At 45.4% G+C, this 21,789-nt stretch overlaps 1 protein-coding gene across 3 annotated transcripts in view; it reads left to right on the top strand.

Moving 5' to 3' along the window:
- SGPL1 (sphingosine-1-phosphate lyase 1) overlaps positions 1-21,789 on the top strand; it is a 210,634-nt gene that overhangs the window by 160,649 nt on the left and 28,196 nt on the right. For all 3 annotated transcript variants that reach the window (XM_029609059.1, XM_029609060.1, XM_029609058.1), the window contains 2 exons: positions 208-296; positions 14,020-14,128. In XM_029609059.1, the coding sequence (XP_029464919.1) occupies positions 208-296; positions 14,020-14,128 (198 nt within the window). The remainder of the gene's footprint in view (positions 1-207; positions 297-14,019; positions 14,129-21,789) is intronic.

Here is a 21,789-nt window from a genome sequence, read left to right as displayed (position 1 = left end):
GGCTATATTAGAACTAAGGGTCCTTTAGTTTACCTCAGTGAGGATCCAGGTTTTAAGAACTGCGTGATGGGGCTTACACAGTATCTGCAATATGAACAAGGATTTTTTTTAAAGTTATTTTATTCTTGTGCATTCACAATTATATAAAATAAATACCCAAATCTGCCTGCTTCCATGGAATCTTGCACTACTTTGTTTTCCTTCCAGGTGACTTCAGGTGGGACCGAGAGTATCCTCATGGCCTGCAAAGCGTACCGAGATCTGGCTTTTGAAAAGGGGATCAAGCACCCAGAAATGTAAGCATTGTCCTGACTATTTCCTTCTTGTACTACTACTTCTTGTGGTAATGTTTTTATAATTAGTAAACTAGACATAAAAGAAGCAATGACTCTGCTTAGATTTGTGCAATAATCAGCTGAGAGAGCATTTCCTGGCAATTTATAAGCGGAAGTTGAGTACCAGATTTCTTCATAACTGGTATTTAGAAAAGCAAAAGAATCTCTTGAGGTCCTTATTTTTATTGTAAGCAGGTTTTTCTGAAACCTATTACAAAAGTGAACCGATTTTCACTGTACAGTCTGTATTTCCAGACAGAGTGCGCAGAAGTAGCCCTAGTTATTAGAGCAGCAGGCTGAGTGCCAGGCAAGCCAGGGCTGAAATCCTGCTGCTCCCATGGATAATACTCCTTGTAACCCTGGGCCAGTCACTTCCATTCTCCACTGCCTCAGGTACAACTTACAGCGCAAGTCCACTTGGGCAGGGAAATAGCTCCAGTGCCTGAATTGTGACTCACCTTCAGCTTGGATTTGGAAAAGGTGAGCAATTAAATCTAAAAATCCAACGCCTGTTCATAAAGTTAGTGGACAGAGCTTGTGATCTGCTCAACCCTGCTTTCAGTATTAAATAAACCCTGATATTATGAGAGAGAACTGGGATTCACATTTTGAGACTGTCAGAATTTGTTGCGCATTTTTGGGATAAGAACTTTGGTAAGTGCCATGCTCATTCACTTTTTATATTTCACTGATTAGTGCACCGTTTAAAAGGGAGCATTTCTTTTGAAAAAAAAAAGTTGTAAAAAAATGAGACCTGTGTGTTGAGCGTCTTTAAACACTTTAACTTCCCAAAACACAGGGGAACAGACATTACGAATGCACAGCTCGGTTATGAAAGTCTCACTTAATATGCGTTATCTAAAGTATATTATCTTGGTTCTGATACACGTTTCACTGTTTTTAGACATTGCTGTTTTTCAGTACATATCTGTTGGCAAACTTTTATTTGTAACTTCAATATTTTTGGGGGGGGGGGCCAAGGAGTTCCTTCTTTCTCACTTTTGTTCCAGTTCAGTCTGAACCAGGGTTGGGATCTTGGCACCATGAGCCTTCATTTGCAACTATCCAGGAATTCTTTCCCTCTTTTAATTGATCCTCGCATTCTTCCTCGGTTGGGTCATTGCTGCAATGGACCTGAAGCCAGGAGCCATGCCTGGAACTCAGGATCATGGGCTCCACCTCTGGTGTTAATCGCTAAATCAAGCGCAAGGCGCTTATCCGCAGACACAAAGGTACCACACCAACGTTTTTGGATAACCACGTTTTAATTTTTTTTTATATTGTACATCAATAAGCTCTACAGGCACCTTTGGGAGGAACAGAGGGACAGGACCTCTCCGGCCAGAAGCTCAGGAGAAGCTCTACCCTATGGGGCGGATTTTAAAAGGCGCGCGAATAGCCTACTTTTGTTTGCGCTCCAGGCGCAAACAAAAGTAGGCAGATACGCGCAGAGCCGCGCGTATCTGCTAAAAACCTGGATCGGCGCGCGCAAGGCTATGGATTTTGTATAGCCGGCGTGCGCCGAGCCGCGCAGCCTACCCCCGTTCCCTCCGAGGCCGCTCCGAAATCGGAGCGGCCTCGGAGGGAACTTTCCTTTGCCCTCCCCTCACCTTCCCCTCCCTTCCCCTACCTAACCCACCCGCCCGGCCCTGTCTTAAACCCCCCCCTTACCTTTGTCGGGGGATTTACGCCTCCCGGAGGGAGGCGTAAATCCCCGCGCGCCAGCGGGCCTCCTGCGCGCCGGGCCGCGACCTGGGGGTGGGTACGGAGGGCGCGGCCACGCCCCCGGACCGCCCCGGGCCGTAGCCACGCCCCCGTACCCGCCCCCAAAACGCTGCCGACACGCCCCCGAAATGCCGCGACGACCGGGCCCGCCCCCGACACGCCCCCCTCGGAGAACCCCGGGACTTACGCGAGTCCTGGGGCTCTGCGCGCGCCGGGAGGCCTATGTAAAATAGGCTTCCCGGCGCGCAGGGCCCTGCTCGCGTAAATCCGCCTGGTTTTGGGCGGATTTACGCGAGCAGGGCTCTGAAAATCCGCCCCTATGTTTCTCTCCGTGCATTAGTAAAGTCTTCTTTTTATAGATTACACACAGTCTCAATCCTTAAATTGCTTGAATCTATGGGAATATCATGTACACAGTTTCTTATGTCAAAACGAGATGAATTAAATCTGTTACCCTGATCCCCCTCCCAAATTGGGGCCTACTTGCCTAATTTTCACATCAATCTTCTGTTAGTCCTTTGTCCTGTCAGGTTTTCACCCTCATGGAGGTTTCTAAGACTTTGGTTTCGCTGGTGCCACTTTAGTTGAAAAGTTAGCCTGTGAGATTCTGATCTTATCCTTCTGCTTTTTTGTGACCCTATGACCTTCCATCATAAGTTTTTGACATCTCCTGCTGCTGTCCAGATGTCTTCTGTAATTTCTCCAAATTAAGGTCATTAGGGCATTTATGGTTCTCATGGCCAGAACTGCAAGCAGGCCAAGGCAGTAGAGGATTCTGGGTGAGTCATAGTCTCCATGTTGGTTTCAAACTCAGGCACACATATCACTGGTCACCAAGTGTCAGCCATAATGATGACCAGAACTTGATGACCTTCATATCCAGGGGTGTAGAATCATTAATGAAAGGTGGTGTCCTTGCACCATCGACTTGAAAACAAATTTGTGTCATGCACCACTAAACTGAGCAGGTCAGATCCGGACATCCCCACCAACTCAAAAGAATGTCCAGCACCTTCAAAGCTGCTTCACTAATCACATGTAAAAAGAATACATAAATAATAACTGAGCTAGGTACTGCTTTTCATCATGGATTTGTTTAATTTTGTGTTTTAGGCTTACAGAATGTTTTAAGTAATTTGTCTTGCTTTGTGTCTCCACCTCTTTCAGGACCTGGAGCTGGGAATTTTGCGCAGCTCCAGCTTCCAAAGGAAAGGCTCCCTTATGGAGAAAGGCTAAACAGATTAGGGCTCCTTAGACTTGAGAGAGCCAACACTTATCCCTGAACATAAGATATGCCATACTGGGTCAGACCAAGTGTCCATCAAGCCCAGTATCCTGTTTCCAACAGTGGCCAATCTAGGCTACAAGTACCCGGCAAGTACCCAAACATTAAATAACTCTCAAACTACTATTTTTTATTGATTAATAGCAGTTTATGGACTCTCCTCTAGGAACCTATCCAAACCTTTTTTTTAAACCCAGTTACACTAACTGCCGTAACCATATCCTCTGTCTATGAATTCTAGAGCTTAACTATGCGCTGAGTGAAAAATAATTTTCTTCGATTTTATTTTAAATGAGCTACTTGCTAACTTCATGGAGTGCCCTCTGGTCCTTCTATTATCTGAGAGAGTAAACTGATTTACATTAATTTGTTCAAGTCCTTTCATGATTTTGTAGACTTCTATCTTTTTGTTGTCTCTTCTCTGAACTGAACAGCCCTAACTTCTGGGAGCAATACAAGAAATGGATCAACTTTTGGGAATCTGCGGGGTACTTGTGACCCTGACTGGCCACTGTCAGAGGATGGTCTGACCCAGCATGGCACTTTTTTTTTTTAAAACTTTATTTTGAATTTTCAAAAAAGAAATTATTCTACAAGGCACTTTTTATGTTCTTATGGGTTAGGGAGTGAGCTGGTGTTCCTCCTTGGAAAGGAAGAGCATAGAAAAGTTTAAAGCTGTTAACTCAAGGGCTGAGTTCCCTCTGCAAGTTGCTGTCACTGAACAGTGACGAATCTCAAACTGTAGCACTTTCTCTCAAGTTTTCTTCTTTCTGCTTTTTCACCCCTCCCCCTGCCCCACAACCTTTTTTTTCTTTCCTATGAGTCCCTAACCGCAAATCTCTTTCTTCCCCCTGTTAGGGGTTGGGTTTATTCTGTTGCTTTTTAATCTCCTGCTGAAGCCATTGGGATAGAAAGCCTTGGTGACATAGACTGCAGCAGAGAGACTGAGAGACAGCTACAAACTAGAGCTCAGAAAGTGACCAGGGCTGGGAGAGGACAAAAAACGGCTAGAGTAGAGCCGGAGAAAAGGAGATTGTTAAAGACTAAGATCAGGAGTGGGGGAGACTGCTAGGAATGGATGAGAGAGAGCTAGAGACTAAGGTTGGGAGAGTATGAGATACCAGGTAGGACCGGCAGGTTACAGAGGGATTGGGGGGGGGGGGGTCAGTCAAAGGCGCTGGGCTGTAGGGAGTACCCGGTGGGGGGGGGGGCTCTGTTATTGTATAAATTTGTAACCTATCATTAAAAACATCCATTGAACCTGAAGACTGGAGGGTGGCTAATGTAACCCCAATATTTTAAAAGGGCTTCAGGGGCGATCTGGGAAACTACAGACCAGTTAGCCTGACTTCAGTGCCAGGAAAAATAGTGGAAAAATGTTCTAAATATCAAAATCACAGAACATATAGAAAGACATAGTTTAATGGAACAAAGTCAGCATGGCTTTACCCAAGGCAAGTCTTGCCTCACAAATCTGCTTCACTTTTTGAAGGAGTTAATAAACATGTGGATAAAGGTGAACCAGTAGATGTAGTGTATTTGGATTTTCAGAAGGCGTTTGACAAAGTTCTTCATGAGAGGCTTCTAGGAAAAGTAAAAAGTCATGGGATAGGTGGAGATGTCCTTTCATGGATTACAAACTGGTTAAAAGACAGGAAACAGAGTAGGATTAAATGGACAATGTTCTCAGTGGAAGGGAGTGGGCAGTGGAGTGCCTCAGGGATCTGTATTGGGACCCTTACTTTTCAATATATTTATAAATGATTTGGAAAGAAATACGAGTGAGGTAATCAAATTTGCAGATGATACAAAATTGTTCAGAGTAGTTAAATCACAAGCAGATTGTGATAAATTTCATGAAGACCTTGTGAGACTGGAAAATTGGGCATTGAAATGGCAGATGAAATTTAATGTGGATAAGTGCAAGGTGATGCATATAGGGAAAAATAACCCATGATATATTTACACAATGTTAGGTTCCATATTAGGTGCTACTACCCAAGAAAGAGATCTAGGTGTCATAGTGGATAACACATTGAAATCGTCGGTACAGTGTGCTGCGGCAGTCAAAAAAGCAAACAGAATGTTGGGAATTATTAGAAAGGGAATGGTGAATAAAACGAAAAATGTCATAATGCCTCTGCATCGCTCCATGGTGAGACCGCACCTTGAATACCGTGTACAATTCTGGTCACCGCATCTCAAAAAAGATGTAGTTGCGATGGAAAAGGTACAGAGAAGGGCTACCAAAATAAGGGGGAATGGAACAGCTCCCCTCTGAGGAAAGACTAAAGAGGTTAGGACTTTTCAGCTTGGAGAAGAGACGGCTGAGGGGGGATATGATAGAGGTGTTTAAAATCATGAGAGGTCTAGAACGGGTAGATGTGAATCTGTTATTTACTCTTTCAGATAATAGACAAGGGGGCACTCCATGAAGTTAGCATGTGGCACATTTAAAGCTAATCGGAGAAAGTTTTTTCACTCAACGAACAATTAAATTCTGGAATTTGCCAGAGGATGTGGTTAGTGCAGTTAGGGGCGGATTTTAAAAGGGTTACGCAGAGGCAGGCGTAAATAAAAAAAAAAAAAAAAATAATAAAATAAAGGGGGGGCATTTAGGTAGGGCTGGTGGGCGGGTTAGATACGGGAAGGTGGGGGTAGAAGGAAAGTTCCTTCTGAGGCCGCTCAGATTTCTGAGCGGCCTCAGAGGGAATGGGGAAAGCCATTGGGGCTCCCCAAGCGCTCGGCGTGCGCAAGGCGCACAGGTGTGCACCCCCTTGCACGCGCCAACCCCCAATTTTATAACATGCGCACGGCTGTGTGCGCATGTTATAAAATGAGGTGTAGATTTGTGCATGCCGGGGTGTGCGCACTAATCTACGCCCGCGCATTAGATACGAAAATGTAGCTGTGCTTAAAAAAGGATTGGATAAGTTCTTGGAGGAGAAGTCCATTACCTGCTATTAATTCTGTTGACTTGCTAGTAATAGCAGTGGCTATTTTCTAACAGTAACATGGAATAGACTTAGTTTTTGGGTACTTGCCAGGTTCTTATGGCCTGGATTGACCACTGTTGGAAACAGGAAGCTGGGCTTGATGGACCCTTGGTCTCACCCAGTATGGCATGTTCTTATGTTAATGCTTAGAATAATTGCATCTCTAATAATGTACCTCTCTTGGGTTTTTGCATTCTAAATGCATACTCTACATTTTTTTTAGCATTAAATCTTAGCTGCCAGACCTTAGACCATTCTTCAAGCTTCGCTAGATCCCTAACCCAGTCAGTCTAAAATCCTTACCAAGGGCACACAATTTATTTATAAGTCTTCTCTGAGGAACTATGTCAAAGCCTTGCTGAAATCCAAGTGCATTACCTCTAGCGTTTTTCCTTGATCCAACTCTCTGGTAACCCAATCAAAGATATGATCAGATTCGTCTGACAAGATTTACCTCTGGTAAAACCATGCTGCCTCAGATCTTGCAATCCATTGGATTCCAGAAATTGCACTATCCTCTGTTTTAGCAGCAATTCCATTAGTTTGCTCATCACAGAGGTCACTGATTGGCCAGTAGTTCCCAGCCTCCTCTTTACTTCCACTTTTATGAATAGGAACCACATCGGCACTTTTCCATTTCACCAGAACTACTCCAGACTCTAATGAAGCATTGAAAAGGTCAGCCAGCGGAGCTGCCAGGACATCTCTTAAGTTCCCATAGTACCCTCTGATGTTTCCCATCTGGTTCCCATTGACTTATCTACTTTAAGTTTAGTTAGCTCCTTCCGTATGAACACACTGATGTCCTGCAATAATTAGTAAAATTAATTTTTGGCATGAAGGAAGGTGTTGTGTGCACTGCCTATGGGTTAGAACAGCAGGCTGAGAACCAGGGAAGCCAGGGTTCAAATCCCACTTCTCCCACTTCTCCTCTGTGGCCTTTGGCAAGCCGCTTCACCTTCCATTGCCTCGGTTACAGATTTAAAGGTGAATATTCAAAAGGCTGCATGCATTACAATCAGCATCTCCATGTGTAAGTAGCATTTTTTTTTGTGTATATGCTATTTTATAAACCTCAAATGTATGCGTGCAGATAGGGTTCGTGAGTAAATATATCCATGTAAAAACGGAGCTGTCTAGGCGTATTCAGGGGCTGGGCTAGCATTTGAGCTACTTTATAAGAGGTGTATATGGATTTGTCAGCTTGCTTGCGTGTCTACCCCAGCTCTTTATCTGGTGTAAGTGATATTAAACAACTTTATTGTGAAGTACTGACGGGGGGAGTTCAGGCTAAAGAACCAGGAGGGTCTCTATGACCTGGAGGAGGACACAGATACCTGGTGGACTGATTGGTAAAACTGGCAATTTCATGCATGCGCATATGTTGGAAAATTTGCAGACTTAAATGCATTAAAAGCTATGTACACGCGTGAGTGCCTCTTAAAATTCACATATAAAATCTCCACACGTGGTATCATCCGGGGGGCAAGATGGCGGCGTGCAGGAGCTGAGTGAAAGCGCTCCGAGGTCTGTTTCCTGAATTTAGAGAAATGCCTGCGAAACGTAAGGGGAAAACACGGGTCTACCCCTCTGCGCCCCCCCCCCCCCCCCGATGGCGGGACAATGCTTAATAACTTCTCTCTCACCCACACCAATGACAATTGAGGAGGTGACAACCCCCACTAAGGTGTTCGAGGAGGGAGCCTCAGCGTCTTTGGGGGACGTGACTCTGAGCCCTCCTGAATCCTGGCGCCCAGTGATGACGTCCCCGCCTGACTTTCTAGCTGCTGCCGAGAAGCAGTAAACCGAGGTGCTGTGACTGCATTCCCGGTTCGAGAAGAGCAGAGAGGAGAATTCTTCAGTGTCCTCGTGCCATCCAGCGGAGCCTCGATGGAGGGAGAAAGAGGAACCGAGGCTGGACCGCGATCATCTACCCCCGAAGGAGGAGGGAAGGAGACATGGGGAACTGTGGCAGTACAGGCGGAAGAAAAACTGGTGAAGAAAGTTGGTGAGTCTAGCCAACTTCAGATAATACCTAAGCCAGATAATGTGACTCTCAACATGCTCTGGACTTAGTATCTGGTTTAAGTTTAGCATTTCAAGGTTTCAATGCAAAAGTAGAGGGAATCAGCGCAAAAGTGGATAATTTGGAAATAAAAACTAACAGTTTGGAACCTCAAATTGAAGAAATTGAGGCCTCACTGAAAAATAATAGTGAGTGTAACACTGAAATAATTAAAGATCTAACTAGTGCTTCACAAAGGATTGAAAATTTAGAGAACTATTCCCGGCATCTTAACCTAAGATTTTTAAATTTTCCAAAAATAGCAGGTCAAAATTCAGAAATTACCTTGAAGAAATTTTTCCTGGAAAATTTGAAATTCGAGGAGTCAAAGATGCCCTGTATTGCCAAAATGTTTTTCCTTCCAGTTTCAAGGAAGGACAGACAACAAGGACAGACAACAAGCACAGATCTTGGAAAATCTTACCCAATATCTTGAGGATTCGGCTGTGGAGTTATGTGACTGAGCTACCCTTTTGATGACTTTGTTTCGGAGCAGGATATGGGTATCATAATGAGAAGTTTTTTCAAGAATATCTCAACACCCTTTTACGGGGCATTACTTAGAATATACCCAGACTTTTCTCGGCTTACGCAGCAAAGAAGAAGAGAGTTTTTCCTTTTAAAGGGGCAAGTGATATCTTTGGGTTATTTGTTTTTGCTCAGATACCCCTGCAAATGTATTGTGAAGAAGCAGAAAGAGATTTTTGTATTTCATTATCCTGAGCAACTTCAATCATTTGTAAATTCTAGGGTGATTACAGTTATAACCCCTAGTTAATACTACGTGGGATTGAAAGTAAAACATGTTATCAGTAACGTTATGCCAATTAACTTTGTATAAATAGAGTATAATTTTATTACAAAATATCTCCCATATTTTCGCCCCCAGAATATTTCCTATAGGAGGAACATATACCAATGTTAGATTTCATTATGTATGTATTTTTTCTTTGTATGGGATGGTTACAGGAATGTGTTCCTATTTTCTGATAGTAAGAATTGTCTTTACTTTTTGAATTGAAAAAATTAACAAAGTGTAAATAAAGAAAAAATAAAAAAAAAACTCCACACGTATATTTTTAAAATATAAAGTAAAATCCACATACAGCAATTTAGCGCTTTTTAAGACTTACCTGGCTAACTTGAATTTCTCTTCACGTTTTTTTTTTTCATGTGCGCGAATGACGCAGGGAATAATTGTGCATATTTTATTTAGGAAATATGAAGATAGGATGACAGAAATATAGTAAGGAGATTATTGCCAAGAAATTAAATTAAATAAACAGGGCACTACAGCGGCGGATTCCCGATGAAGACCGGCCCGGGGATTTGCCGCCCAGGAGATACCATGTGGTCTGCTGAGCACGGCTCCATCACGGCCGCGCTCGGCAGACCACGTGACTAGAGCGACCGGCTCACTAGGGGATGCCCAATCCGCCCCTGGGGCACTAACACAGTACTACAGCTGGTATAACAAATTATTCAGCCTTGCTCATTAGAAAGCAATGGGGATGAGGTTGCAGGTTCCCGAGTCTCCACAAACTGATGCAATTGTTCTGACTGGAAAAAACCAAAAGTTTCTTCCCCTCTCCTTATTACACACCGACAAGGGTATCTTAGCAAAAATGAAAAACCTAACAAGATAACTCTTTGCCTAAGAGCCAGAAATTCTCGTCTTCTAGTACGAGTAATTGGAGCCAAATCAGGATATATTTTTAACATTTTAGCCATGAAATGATACTGGAAATTTAGAAAATAGATTTCATAAGTTTATTTATATCCAATGTTGCAATAAATGATACTATTAAAGTATTTCTTTCTAGGACTTCTAAAGTAGAGTTTTCTAAAAAACTTGTAAGGTTGGCAGGTATTGAAACAGCAGGAACAGAGGTTCTTTTTGTTATAAAGAAACATGAGTTACTAGAAGGAATATCTGTATCAGGAAAACCAAGTTCCTCTGTTAAGAATCTCTTTAAGGAAATAAAGGGAATTTCACCCGCCACCTTAGGAAAATTCACTATTCTTACATTTAAATGTCTTATATTATTCTCAATCATTTCAAGACGCCGCAAACAGACTAACTGATCTTTTATCATTACAGCATTTAAGGTTTGGAGAGACTTTATATGACTTTCAGTCTCCCCAACTCTAATAGAGATCTCATTCGTTTGTTGCTGGATACCACGAAACTGTTCTTGAAAATTAGAAGAAACTAAGTCAATTTTAGTTTCAAGACTGTTTATGGTTGAACTCAGCCCATTCACCATGTCCCAAATTGCGTCTAAAGTTACCGTCTCTGGCATTGAAGGTATAGGCCACAGATCGACTGGCTGTTCAGAAGCGGGCAAATCCTGGTGCTCTCATGTAGATGTTACTCCATTTTCCGCGGGTCTTGCGAACGCCTTCCTCTGCTGTTCTACCGACGTTCCGGTTCTCTCGCCTCTCTCCCCACGGTTCTCCACAGGCTCCAAGGAATTCCTCCCTTCCGATGCCCTGTCGCTTCTTCCGCATCATCGGGGAGCGACAAAGCCGCGTCTCCTTCTGAGCCACGTTGAGCCAGGAGGTGGACGCTGGTCTGGGCTTAGGGAAGCCTCATCCAGGGGAGCTTCCCGTTCTTCCTGGGAGCTTCCAATGGGTTCACCGGATCCCTCTCCTTCCAGCTGGGTCATAAAGCGATCTATTTCAAGTTGCAAAAAGTGGAGGTAAGGGCTCCGAGGGAAAGACCCTTACTTTTCCTTTTCTCTTGGCCGGCATGGCAAGGCAATTTTACTTTGGAAATAGTGGATGGCAGCTTGAGATGCTCAACGATCCTGCTGTGCCGCCATCTTGTCCTCCCAACCTCTTGTGCATATTTTATAACCCGCACATGTATGATACGTGTGAGTTATAAAATACTGGGGGAGATCTGCTAACACCCATATACAAATGTATATGAGCGTGTGAGCAGAATTTTTTAAAGTTATCCTCCCTGATCTGATTTACAAAGCTTTTTTTTCCTATAGACAGTGAAAGGGAGAAAAGCCTTTGTAAATCTTCTCTTTAGATTGCACCTGAATGGGAAAGGCGAGTAGCGAAATCCATATCCAACCCTGCCCCACCTCAGCCACTCGCCTTCATGAAATTCATAATACTCACTTAGGCTGCCCTTACTCCAGAGCCTAAGCTTCCTCCTTCCCTTTCCCTCTGGCAGGATGCAAGATGCTTCCCTATCTCTTGCTGTTTTGCGGGCTCACCGTTCCACATATGGTAATCCACATATGGTAAAAGTGTGAGCTGGTGCTGAGCCAGTATGATTTTGATAGTGTTGGGTGAGGCAGCAGGAGGGTAAGTGTGGGAGTTCAGGAAACCAAGGACATTCAAGTGGGAATCCGGGGTTCTCGGCAGCCTTCTTGTGTTGAGGTCCACCCAAGCTGCTTCTCTTCCATCATGAAGGTGGGAGATCAACATCTGGGCTACCTTATTGTGTTGGGCGAAGTTTGCTCAACAGGATAACATACTTAAGGGGCTCATTTTCCAAAAGTATCTGGTTCTGGGTGGCGTCCGTACCGGAAGGGGAGGAATCAGGGGGGGCGGCACAGGGGCAGACGCTGCGAAGACATCGCTGATGGTGAAAAGGTAAGGAGCCTTATTCCTGTCAGTAACACGGCCAAGAACACCACCTTTCACGGTGGTGCTGTTGGTTTGCGAAAGCCGGCAGCGATGGCACCGCGGTGGTGTGATCGCTGCCGGCTTTCGTAGGCCCGCCCCCCCCCCCCCCCCCCCCCAGTTACCGCCGGATTTTCTAAATTCTGTGAACTTAGAAAATCCAGGCCTAAGGCTGTGATACAAGACCCTCGCTCCTGTCTCTCTTTTTTTTTTTTTTGTTTTTAACTGCTCCTTCCCACTGGCCATTCCCCCCCCCCCCCCCCCACCCATGTTAATTTTCTCTCAACTGTATGGCAGTGAGAGAATTAATACCCTTCTCTGCATAGGTTATGAGCTTGGAAACTCATCATCCCACTCATTTAAATAATTATTATGTGTTTGAGCCACATGGCCAGAAAAAATTCTGGTGCACCACCAATTTAAGTAATCCCTTTATGTTCATGGCCATAACATTCCCAGTCAGCTCTGGGAATATAACCAGGGATCAGAGCTGGTCCTTTTTACATTTTTTAATGTAACTGGTATCTTCTATCTTATTAAACGTTTCTGCAATTGTGTGAGGCGCCTGATAAGGTGTGCTGCTCTCATTAGTTCATGGTCCTTGAAAAGCAATGGCATTAGATTTTTCTGGTTTTCGCCCATTTGTATAAGTAAGTGCACTCTGAACTTTTTTTTTAAATAACCTGGTTTTTTTTTGTTTTTTTTACTGGATTTCTCTCTGTGCTGAGAGACCTCTATAAACTTTGTTTTATATTTGGTTTTGTCATGACAGCCTTTCAATAGCTTGATTTGATTAATGTAAATGTTTACAATATGTGCAAAGTGTGCTTCTTTTTCTTTTTATGTGAAATGTAAAAACAAATTCTAATTAACATGTAATTGCAGGAGATGGGAAATTAGCCATTCCTTCCCTGCAAAAATGTACTAAAAGTGTGTTGCAGTGATTACTGACTGAGCTTCTAATCTGTAAACATTGTAGGACTTGCACACTGTGTCCTGCTGCTGCTGCTAGTGAAGGAGCCTGTGCAGACGGGAAGACATCGGATTGGCCCACATGGGCCAATTGAATGCCTCTCCTTTTTTCTGCAACCCCCCCCCCCCTCCACTGCAGGCCAGACAGGTGATGCCTCCTTTTCTCCTGGCCCCTCAGGCAGGAAGGAAGCCTCTGGCCCCTGCTGGCAGGAAGAAGGGAGGAGGACCTGGGGCAGGAAGAAACGGGAGTCTTTTATAGGTCCAGGGCAGAAGCAGAAAATGGCATGACTGGAAAGAAGAGGCATCCCATCAGCTGTGGGGGGGCCCCAAAGAGAAGGTTTCTGCCACTGGTGGGTTTGGAGTAGGGAAAGATTGTGAGTATGGGGAGAGGACATGTATGTGAGTGGGCATGTATGTTGTAAGGGAGGGAGTGTGAGTGGGCATGTGTCTGGGGTGGAGGGGAGTATGAGTGGGCATGAGAGAAAGAAGGATGTGAGCAAGCGTATGTGAGAGTGAACCTGCAAGCAAGTTAGTGTGTGTGTGTGTAAGAGGAGAAAGCTTGTGCACACACTACCCAATCTGCCCCCTTATGCCTCCCCCCCAATCAATGAAAATCTTAGGGTGACTCTAAATCAAAAGTTCCCAAGTATACCGCTTATTGTCCGTATGCCATTTTTTAAGCAAATAAAGATGTTTTAGCAGGACAACAACCTGTCACTTGGGGTTGAGTTTGCGCTGAGCTGCATTCTAGAATGAATAAAGGCATACTCAAGATAAAAATATACCAAGGTTATGTGGTTGCACCAGTGCACGTGTCTTACTGCTTACTAAAGGAACAAGCAACCTTTTAATTAAAGGCCAGTCTTCCCACAGCTTCCACTACACTGAAATCTGTCATAAAGAACTCATGTAAAAGGCTTTCCAAGCAGCTGTTTTTAACATTTGTTTTTTTACTTGTCTCATTTTCTCTCTCATCGAACGTTTTGTGCTTTGTAGACTGGCTCCCATCAGTGCTCATGCAGCATTTGACAAGGCGGCTCACTATTTTGGGATGAAGCTGGTTCACATTCCACTGGACAAGAGGACAATGCAAGTTGACGTGAAGGTACTGGCTCTGCAGGGAGTGGCCAGGGTTTGACATTATGGTGGACTTTGCTCATTTTATTTTTTCACTCTTTTTACAAATCACAGGTAAAGATGAAAAGATGAAAGTATCAAGTAAATAGCAACATAGTAAATAAATGATGTAAGATAAAGACTAAATCTAGAGAGAATGAGATTTTGTTTTGTCACTGAAGAGCTTCAGGAGACCTAAGTTGGGCTTCAATAATATCCATTTAACTGCACTAAAGGCTGAGAAAAACTTATTTGCATGGATCCAATTTTAATAACAAGCTTTTATACTATGTCTTTTTCCATGAATGCCTCTAGTGCTGCAATAATAGGGTAAGAAAGCTACAGGTAAAAGTATCAGCATCCATATTTAGACTCTGTAAGATGAAGACAGGAGCCCTCGGTTTTGTTTGCTGCATATTCCCTTCCTGCCACACGGGATTAACTACTCTAGAGATTGTGGCTTAAATTGTGCTAAATAGCATTCTCCAAGGACAAGCAGGATGGTAGTCCTCACACATGGGTGACATCATCAGATGGAGCCTGGCACAGAACTTTGACCTCAAAGAATCCAGAACTTTCAAACATGCCCTATTGAGCATGTGCAGCTGTAGTCATCACCCTGCCCCCTAGGCAGAGTCCCTCAGTCTCTCTTTTTCTGCGGAACCATGTGGTCACAGGAGCCATTTGTCTCACGATATTCAGCTTTGTGTACTCCTCAGTTTTTGTAAGTGATTTTTTCTAGAGCTGCAGCTGTTTTCTTTCCTTTACCCTTCTGGTAGTTTCATTTCTTTTCCCTTTCCTTCTTCTTTCCTCTGTCTGTCAGCCTCATGACGGGCCTTAGATGCTGTGCAGTCTGACAGTCTATTCTATCCCTTATTTAAAAAAACAACTTACCTGCAGTTTAGTATGTGTGTCTTCTCCTTGCTCTCTATGTTTTGTACCTTTGTCAGATACTGGCAGGACTGTCTGAATGCAGTCCATGAGTGATCTGTGTAGGTCGCTGAACTTGGGGACTCGCCTGAGTTCTACCCAGGCAGGAATTCAATGTCATTTCACTGATTGGCATCAGTGGAGGTTCAGACAGTACAGAGATCGAGGACTACACTGTTCCTCCCCACATTCAAAAGAACTAATCTCCACGGGCAGGAGCCCTGGCTGGTATAACCTCCCCTCCTGCTTGCGGGTGATGGTAGTGCAGTCTGCTTGTGAGAGAGGATGAGCAGTAGCCTGGGCAAGCAGCTTGCTGCCACACCTTCGGTGCCATGTCCAGTAGCAGTTGCACATGCACATCTATGACAGTGCACCTTTGATCTGATGCATTGTCAGTACCGCATCGGGGACCAGGATTCCCATTGAGCGCCATGGTCACCCTTGACATTGTCAAGGTGCCAGGGCACCCTCTATGCCATCGTGGTGCGTGACAGCCCTTGATGCTGTAAGGGCCTTCTGTGCTGGAGTCTCAATGCACCGGAGTCATCGAGCGCCTGGGGCTTCGAGGTGGCAGAGTAGCGGCACCAACATCTAGTTTCGGGGCCAAGTCTGCTATCAAGTGCCTTGGTCCCCCTCGATGTTGATGCTGTCAGTACCATCGATGCCCTCTGTCCCATCGAGGTGAGTGACCACCCTCGATGCTGCAGTCGCCCTCGGGGCCATTGTGGTGCATGGCCTCAATGCCATCACGATGCAGATCTTCCCCGATACAGTCGACTCCCTAGTTGCCATCGAGGTGTGGGGGCCACCAAGGAGGCACTGGGATCACCATTGAGCACCCTGGTCGTCCATGAGGTCGTCGACCATCGGGGCTGTTGTGAGAGCCCTTGAGCGACAAGAATTTTGATCTTGAATAGATCGAGCGCTGAGGTCGCCATTTACTGAAGGCACCCTGGTATGCCGAGGCATCCAGGCACAGTGATCTGATGCCCTTGAGGCTCCTTGGCGGTGTCCCGACAAGACATTGAGGAGCATTGTGCTGTCCCATCACTGGCCTACAGCTATCTGGCACCATGGATGCTGATGATCTCAGGGGTCCCTGAGCCACTGGGATCGGGGGGCATCTGGGGCCTTGCCAGGATTCGTGCACCACTGGTGTTAATGAGCACTAGTGAGGCTATAGTAGGCCATAGCCACTGGTGAGGGATGCCATCAAGCTAGCAGCATCGACATTCTCAGACAAGATAGGTGAGCCGAGGGGAACAGTCGATGGCACTGGCAGTCATCTGTTCTGTTGAGCACCGATGAGGCGTGTCGGGGCTGCAGAGCCTCTGCCTGCAGGTGCCGCTCACATCCTTGGTTCTGCCAGTCCATCGATGTCTTCGGGCACCAGGATTTCTATCTGTGCCGCTGGGCTGTTGAGTTCCGCGGGCACCTGTGATGCCAGGGATGGAGCTATATACCATCAAACTGATCAAGATTCGGACAAGCACTGTGGAAGCCCTGGGTGCAGCATCACTTGGTGCCCTTGATGTGATCCATCGTTGGTGAACAAAAGTCCTATGGGCACCGTGACCACTGTGAGCACCAGTGGATGTTGTCGGATGCCACAGGATACAATCACAGAGCACAATGGGCTCTGTCTGTTGCCATGGACTTCGCTGCTATCGTTCCATGAGGGATATAGCGGTGAGCCATTCCTGACACTGGGTCCAGCCTCTTGGAGCATTATCAGGTACTGAAGGGGGTGATGCCATAGAACGCCACCTACCACCCTGCCATACCCAGAGCCCCAGTGGTACTGGGAACGCCATTGTCACTCTTCCTATGCACTCCACTGAGAGTTACTGAAACAGTGGAGCACAGCATGCGTGGTCAGGTAAGGCAAAGCACCTACTCCAGGTGCCTCGGGCAATGGCAGGCAGTATTCTCACCGTCTGTAGTTCTCAGCCATGCTAGAGTTCTGCCGTCATTGCATCAAGGTCTCAGCCTCCTCGTCATTGGGGAAGCACTGGCAAGGAAGGCATTATCTCACACTCTGTGATTTTGCCTTTTGGCAGCACACAGCTACCAACTCTAGCAAGTGGTTCTCCGGTCCTTGCTGCACCGTGGGATTCTGCCCACAAGCACAGTGAGTGGCGTCAAAGGTGTGCCGCCATCCATAGGATGGGATACCACTGTATGAGTACTGGTCAGCGTGCTTTTAAGCGGAGAGCTTTGTTCTCCAGTTGCCCTCTACTATATAGGGGGGGGGGTTGTGCATTTCCCTCTTGGCGGGCACAATACATTGTGCGCTGCTGCTGCAGGACCAACATAGGGCTCCATACCTGGTCGAACCCTAAAGGGGAGTACACACCAGGAGGCTAGTGTCGGGAGTCTCTCTCTCTTCCTTCCTTCCTTAGAGGAATATATCTTTTGACCCCCTTCCATATTACAAATCCCCTTTGTGGGGAAGCCCCTGGTGCTCCTCCCTGGCAGGTTTATTGCTGAATCAGAACCTCTATTCTTTGAATTGGTGCATCTCCTTGTAGGCCAGGGCTGAGGGAAGGCAGTTATGGTCATCAGAGCAATTTTGCTGGGGCCCCTTCGTTGATTACCGTAGTGGCCTTCCCTATCCGAGGGTGGCTGCCAATGGCAGATTGGTTGCTTCTGAACCTCTCTGATCAGTGATTGTATCTCAGCTCTCAACTGGAGAGTTGGCAGGTTTTTCCTGATCAGGAGGCCTCTATTCCTGTTGTTTTTCTGTCCCTTCAGGAATAGGGGATTCAACTAGGTTCTAGGGCAACTCTTCTGGGTTCCCCTCTGGATGCCTGGTTGTCTATCCCTCATTCTCTATTTCCCGGAGAAGGCATGTCACTGCTTCTGACTGGCAGTTGCTCTTGGTTCCTCGTGGGATCAAAGAGCCAGTTGAGCGGTAGCGCTCTCCTTAGTTCGCCCTAAGGCACAGCAGGTCTATTTCATGAGGGAGCCTTTCCCCAGTGAAGATTAAGGGTTCCTCCTGTCCAGGAGTCACCTTTGATACCTGCTGAGCTCAATGGGCATTTTTTTGATAAGGACCACTATTGCCAGTCATTCTCGCCTGTGGGGACCTTACCTCAGTGAGGAGGGTTCTAATCCATCGAATCGGTGAGTATGCCTTTCAGCCTATTGCCATATCTATGGCTAAGGAGTTGGGGGAAGAGATACCCTGCAACAGAGGTGCTGCTCTTTGGTTGTAGTGGCTTATAAGCTATACTTCCCCATTTTAGGGATAACTCTGCGGACAGGGCAGTCCTGGTTCATGCAATATTTCTTCCATTGACTGGACCACCTACTTCTTTGGGGGGAAGTATATGCTATCATGCCTGAGATATTAATACCTATGCCAGGTTTGGGGCAATCTGTTCCGAGATTGCCCTTGCCCTGCCTGTGTACTCTTAGGATTTCTTCGCTGGCCTGGATATTCTGTTTGACAGGTTTGCACTTGTGGCACCCTGGCTTCCTGTCTTAGTGGAGTGTTTCTGGATTTCTTCCCTGTAGAATTTGCTCTCAGTTTCAGCCATTCCAAGCAGGGTGATGGGGGGGGGAAGCTAAAGCATTCATGATATATCTTAGTGTATATCTGCAGGGAAAGATACACCACTTTGTCCCTATATTTTCGCCAAGCTCTGGCCAATACTGCTTTTAGCTTTCCTTAGTTCACTAGGTTGCCTAAAGTGTCTTCCTGCTCACCTGAACTATCCTGTAGACAGGATGGATAGCCCTGCCCTTGACAGGTTGCAGTGTGGGTGAACTTCAGGCTTAAGGTATCTCCCTGCTCAGAGGTTTGGGCTAGTGATCCCATTCAGGGATTGCCTTTCATCCCCTGAAACTCTTAATGCTGTCTTGCTGGTCAGCTATCTCTGCTGCTTTGACACATAGGGTCTGTCTAAGACCCTGCCGTTTGTTGCTGATTATTCTTCGTGTTGCTTGGGTTATCTGCCCATTATGCCTGTTAGCCAAACATGGACACGCTTCTGCAGAGACATTCTTTCCTTCGGATGTCGTCGGACCGCAGTTTTTCTGGGGAGCTCGGTTTTTCGGTTGTCTTGTAACACTGACTAAAACTGTGTGGTCTTTGTCAAAGAATCCTTCTCTTGTTTACATCTCTAGACATTTTCCTGTATTCAGGAGGTTCTAGACCTACTGTTATTGTCAGGGTTTACTGATCTGAAACCCTGCTTGTGACATTTTCCATGATGCAGAGTATGTTTCTTGCTGGAACCTGCATCGCTCCCTTGCCTTACGCACCTCTGCTACGCATCTGGGTTTTTTTCTCTCAGATCCCAACTCTTTTCCTGCCTAGACCCCTTTGTTGATCAGCTGCCTCACAGACAAAAGGGAGAAAGGTGGTGCTTTCAGCAGGTGCGGTTTCCCACTTGCCTGCTCAGATAGTCTAGAGCTTGGGATTCACCCATGTGTAGGACTCCCATCCTGCTTGTTCTTGGAGAAAGCAGAGTTGCTTACCTGTAATAGGTGTTCTCTGAGGACAGCAGGATGTTATTCCTCACAAAACTCACCCGCTTCCCCCGGGAGTTGGTTTCTCCATATATTAGCTATATTATGGACTAAGGGCTTCTGCCTAGGAGGCAGAGTGACTACAGATGCACATGCTCAGTAGGGCATTTTGAAAGTTCTAAATTCTTTGAGATCAAAGTTCCGTGCTGGGCTCCATCTGATGATGTCACCTATGTGTGAGGACTAACATCCTGCTGTCCTTGGAGAACATTTACAGATAAGCAGCCCTGCTTTATGAATAGGATAAATTAATTTGTAAAACAGCATGAGGAAATTGACAAACTGCCAACTGCAAAACCTTTCCAAACGTGCCTTTACCTCTTAGTGAAGCTATCAGAGGTACCTTGTGTCAGCTGAAACTGTAAAATGTTTTATATACTTTCACCCAAGAAACTTGTCTGGTGTAGTTTCAGAATTCCTGCACTATTGGTGAATATTCTTTTTCTGAAGACAAACAGATTCATCTGGTCACACAAGTGGATCACTTGGCCTGTGCATGGTGCTGAACATGGAAACTTCCAGATCTTTCTGAAAAAGGCAAAAACCTTTCACTGTGCAAGCATGGTACTTCCTGCACTACAGCAGCTTCCCCACTGCGTCCCTCAGTTTGTTTTTATCCCATCGGATGGTATTCCTCCTTTGGCCCCCTCAGTTTTTCTCCTGAGAAAGTTACTTCACTTTTTTACTGACTCATCTGCTAAAGTTTCCCTATAGTTGCCTTAGTAAGGATTTCTGTGATTTCCTACATTATTTTATTTTTTCATCCCCTTTCTGCATTGGCCCACAATTTTTATTTTTCTTTCAATGGTACTGCACCCACAGGCTACCTGGTTGAAATTTTTCTTCTTTTCTGGACAGTCCTTTTACAAAATGAAAATGTCTTTCCTTTATATTAACTATTTTACTTAAAATATCAGAAACATAAGTGGCTTCAAGCTCTGTTCCAAGTGCAAGCAGAAGATGTCCATTACTGACCATCTGCAAGTCTGCTTCAGATGTCTGGGACAAGACTATGACTCCAGCTGTGCAAAGATGTTTCTTAAATTGGATTTGGCTACTAGGATAGGCTAAGATTGCCAATGAGCTAAAGTCCATTTCCCTGAAGACTTGATAAAGGCCATGGAGTCGATTAAACACTGGTAGCGAGGTCGCTTCAAAGAAGTCCTCAGTTTGTTTGGCTCCTCTGTCTGAGGGAAGGCCTGAGAGTCAAAGGAAAGCTTTACTGCTTGAGTTGAATCCAGGGCTCAGAGCACTCAAGGAAAACTTCAAAAAGAGTAGGTGGTGGACTTTGAGTGGAGGCTATGATGCATTGATGCGCACAACTCCAAGAAGTCCAGAGGGGCAGGAGATTCTGCTTTGTCTAAAGTGGCTGCACCTGAAGCTTAGCTCTGCTTCCAAAGCACAAACTATGATGCACCCAGTCTCCAGAGGTCCAGTCGAGCGTCTTGGAGAACAGCTTCTATAGAGCCATGGAATGTAGTTTCCTACAAGCCTGAACCTAGTGCTATTATCTGCTCAGTGTATCAAGTGAACTCTACTCCCTTTTCTTTTGCAGATAACATGTGAGTCTGCTTGTCTTCAGAGAATGTGAAGATGCTTATCTGTAACAAGTGTTCTCTTGAGCTGGAGAAGGGGAGGGCCTGAGGTTGGGGAGGTGACCAGCTGGAGAGAGTGAGTTGGGGGATCAGCTGGGGGATGAGGAGAGAATGGCCACATTGCATTATGGTTAGGGCTTCTACTTTTTGGTGATCTTACATCAGCAATCCACAGAGCCCGAGGGGAGCTCAGAGCTGCAGGTAGAACCAACTTTTCCTGCAGCTGCTGACAATTGTAACAGCTACTTTAGACACTGTTGTGTTGCCATAAGTATTGGCAGCTGGAAGAAGTCAGCACTGCCTACAACTTAAAGCTGCCCTTTAATTTCTTGGATTGCTAAAGTAAAATCATATAAAACCAAAAGCCCTAATAATGGTATATTACTGTACTTCTGGGGGGAAATATGCACCAAAAACTTAAAATTTTGCATCTTTCAGTAAGAAATTTTTCTGTTCTGAAGTTTTAAAAATAATTGCTACTCAAAGGCAGTGATTATGTTATATTATCTTGGTAAGTATAGTATGCAGAGTTTTAAATTTCTTTTTGCCAGAATTCCTCCCGGAGTAAGCCTATTCCCGGGCGGTGGTT

The sequence above is a fragment of the Rhinatrema bivittatum genome, chromosome 7, assembly GCF_901001135.1.
Source record: "Rhinatrema bivittatum chromosome 7, aRhiBiv1.1, whole genome shotgun sequence".
In the NCBI taxonomy this organism is placed as follows: domain Eukaryota; kingdom Metazoa; phylum Chordata; class Amphibia; order Gymnophiona; family Rhinatrematidae; genus Rhinatrema; species Rhinatrema bivittatum.
The sequence above is the reverse complement of the archived record's forward strand: the minus strand, read 5'-3'. Positions and strand labels throughout refer to the sequence as shown.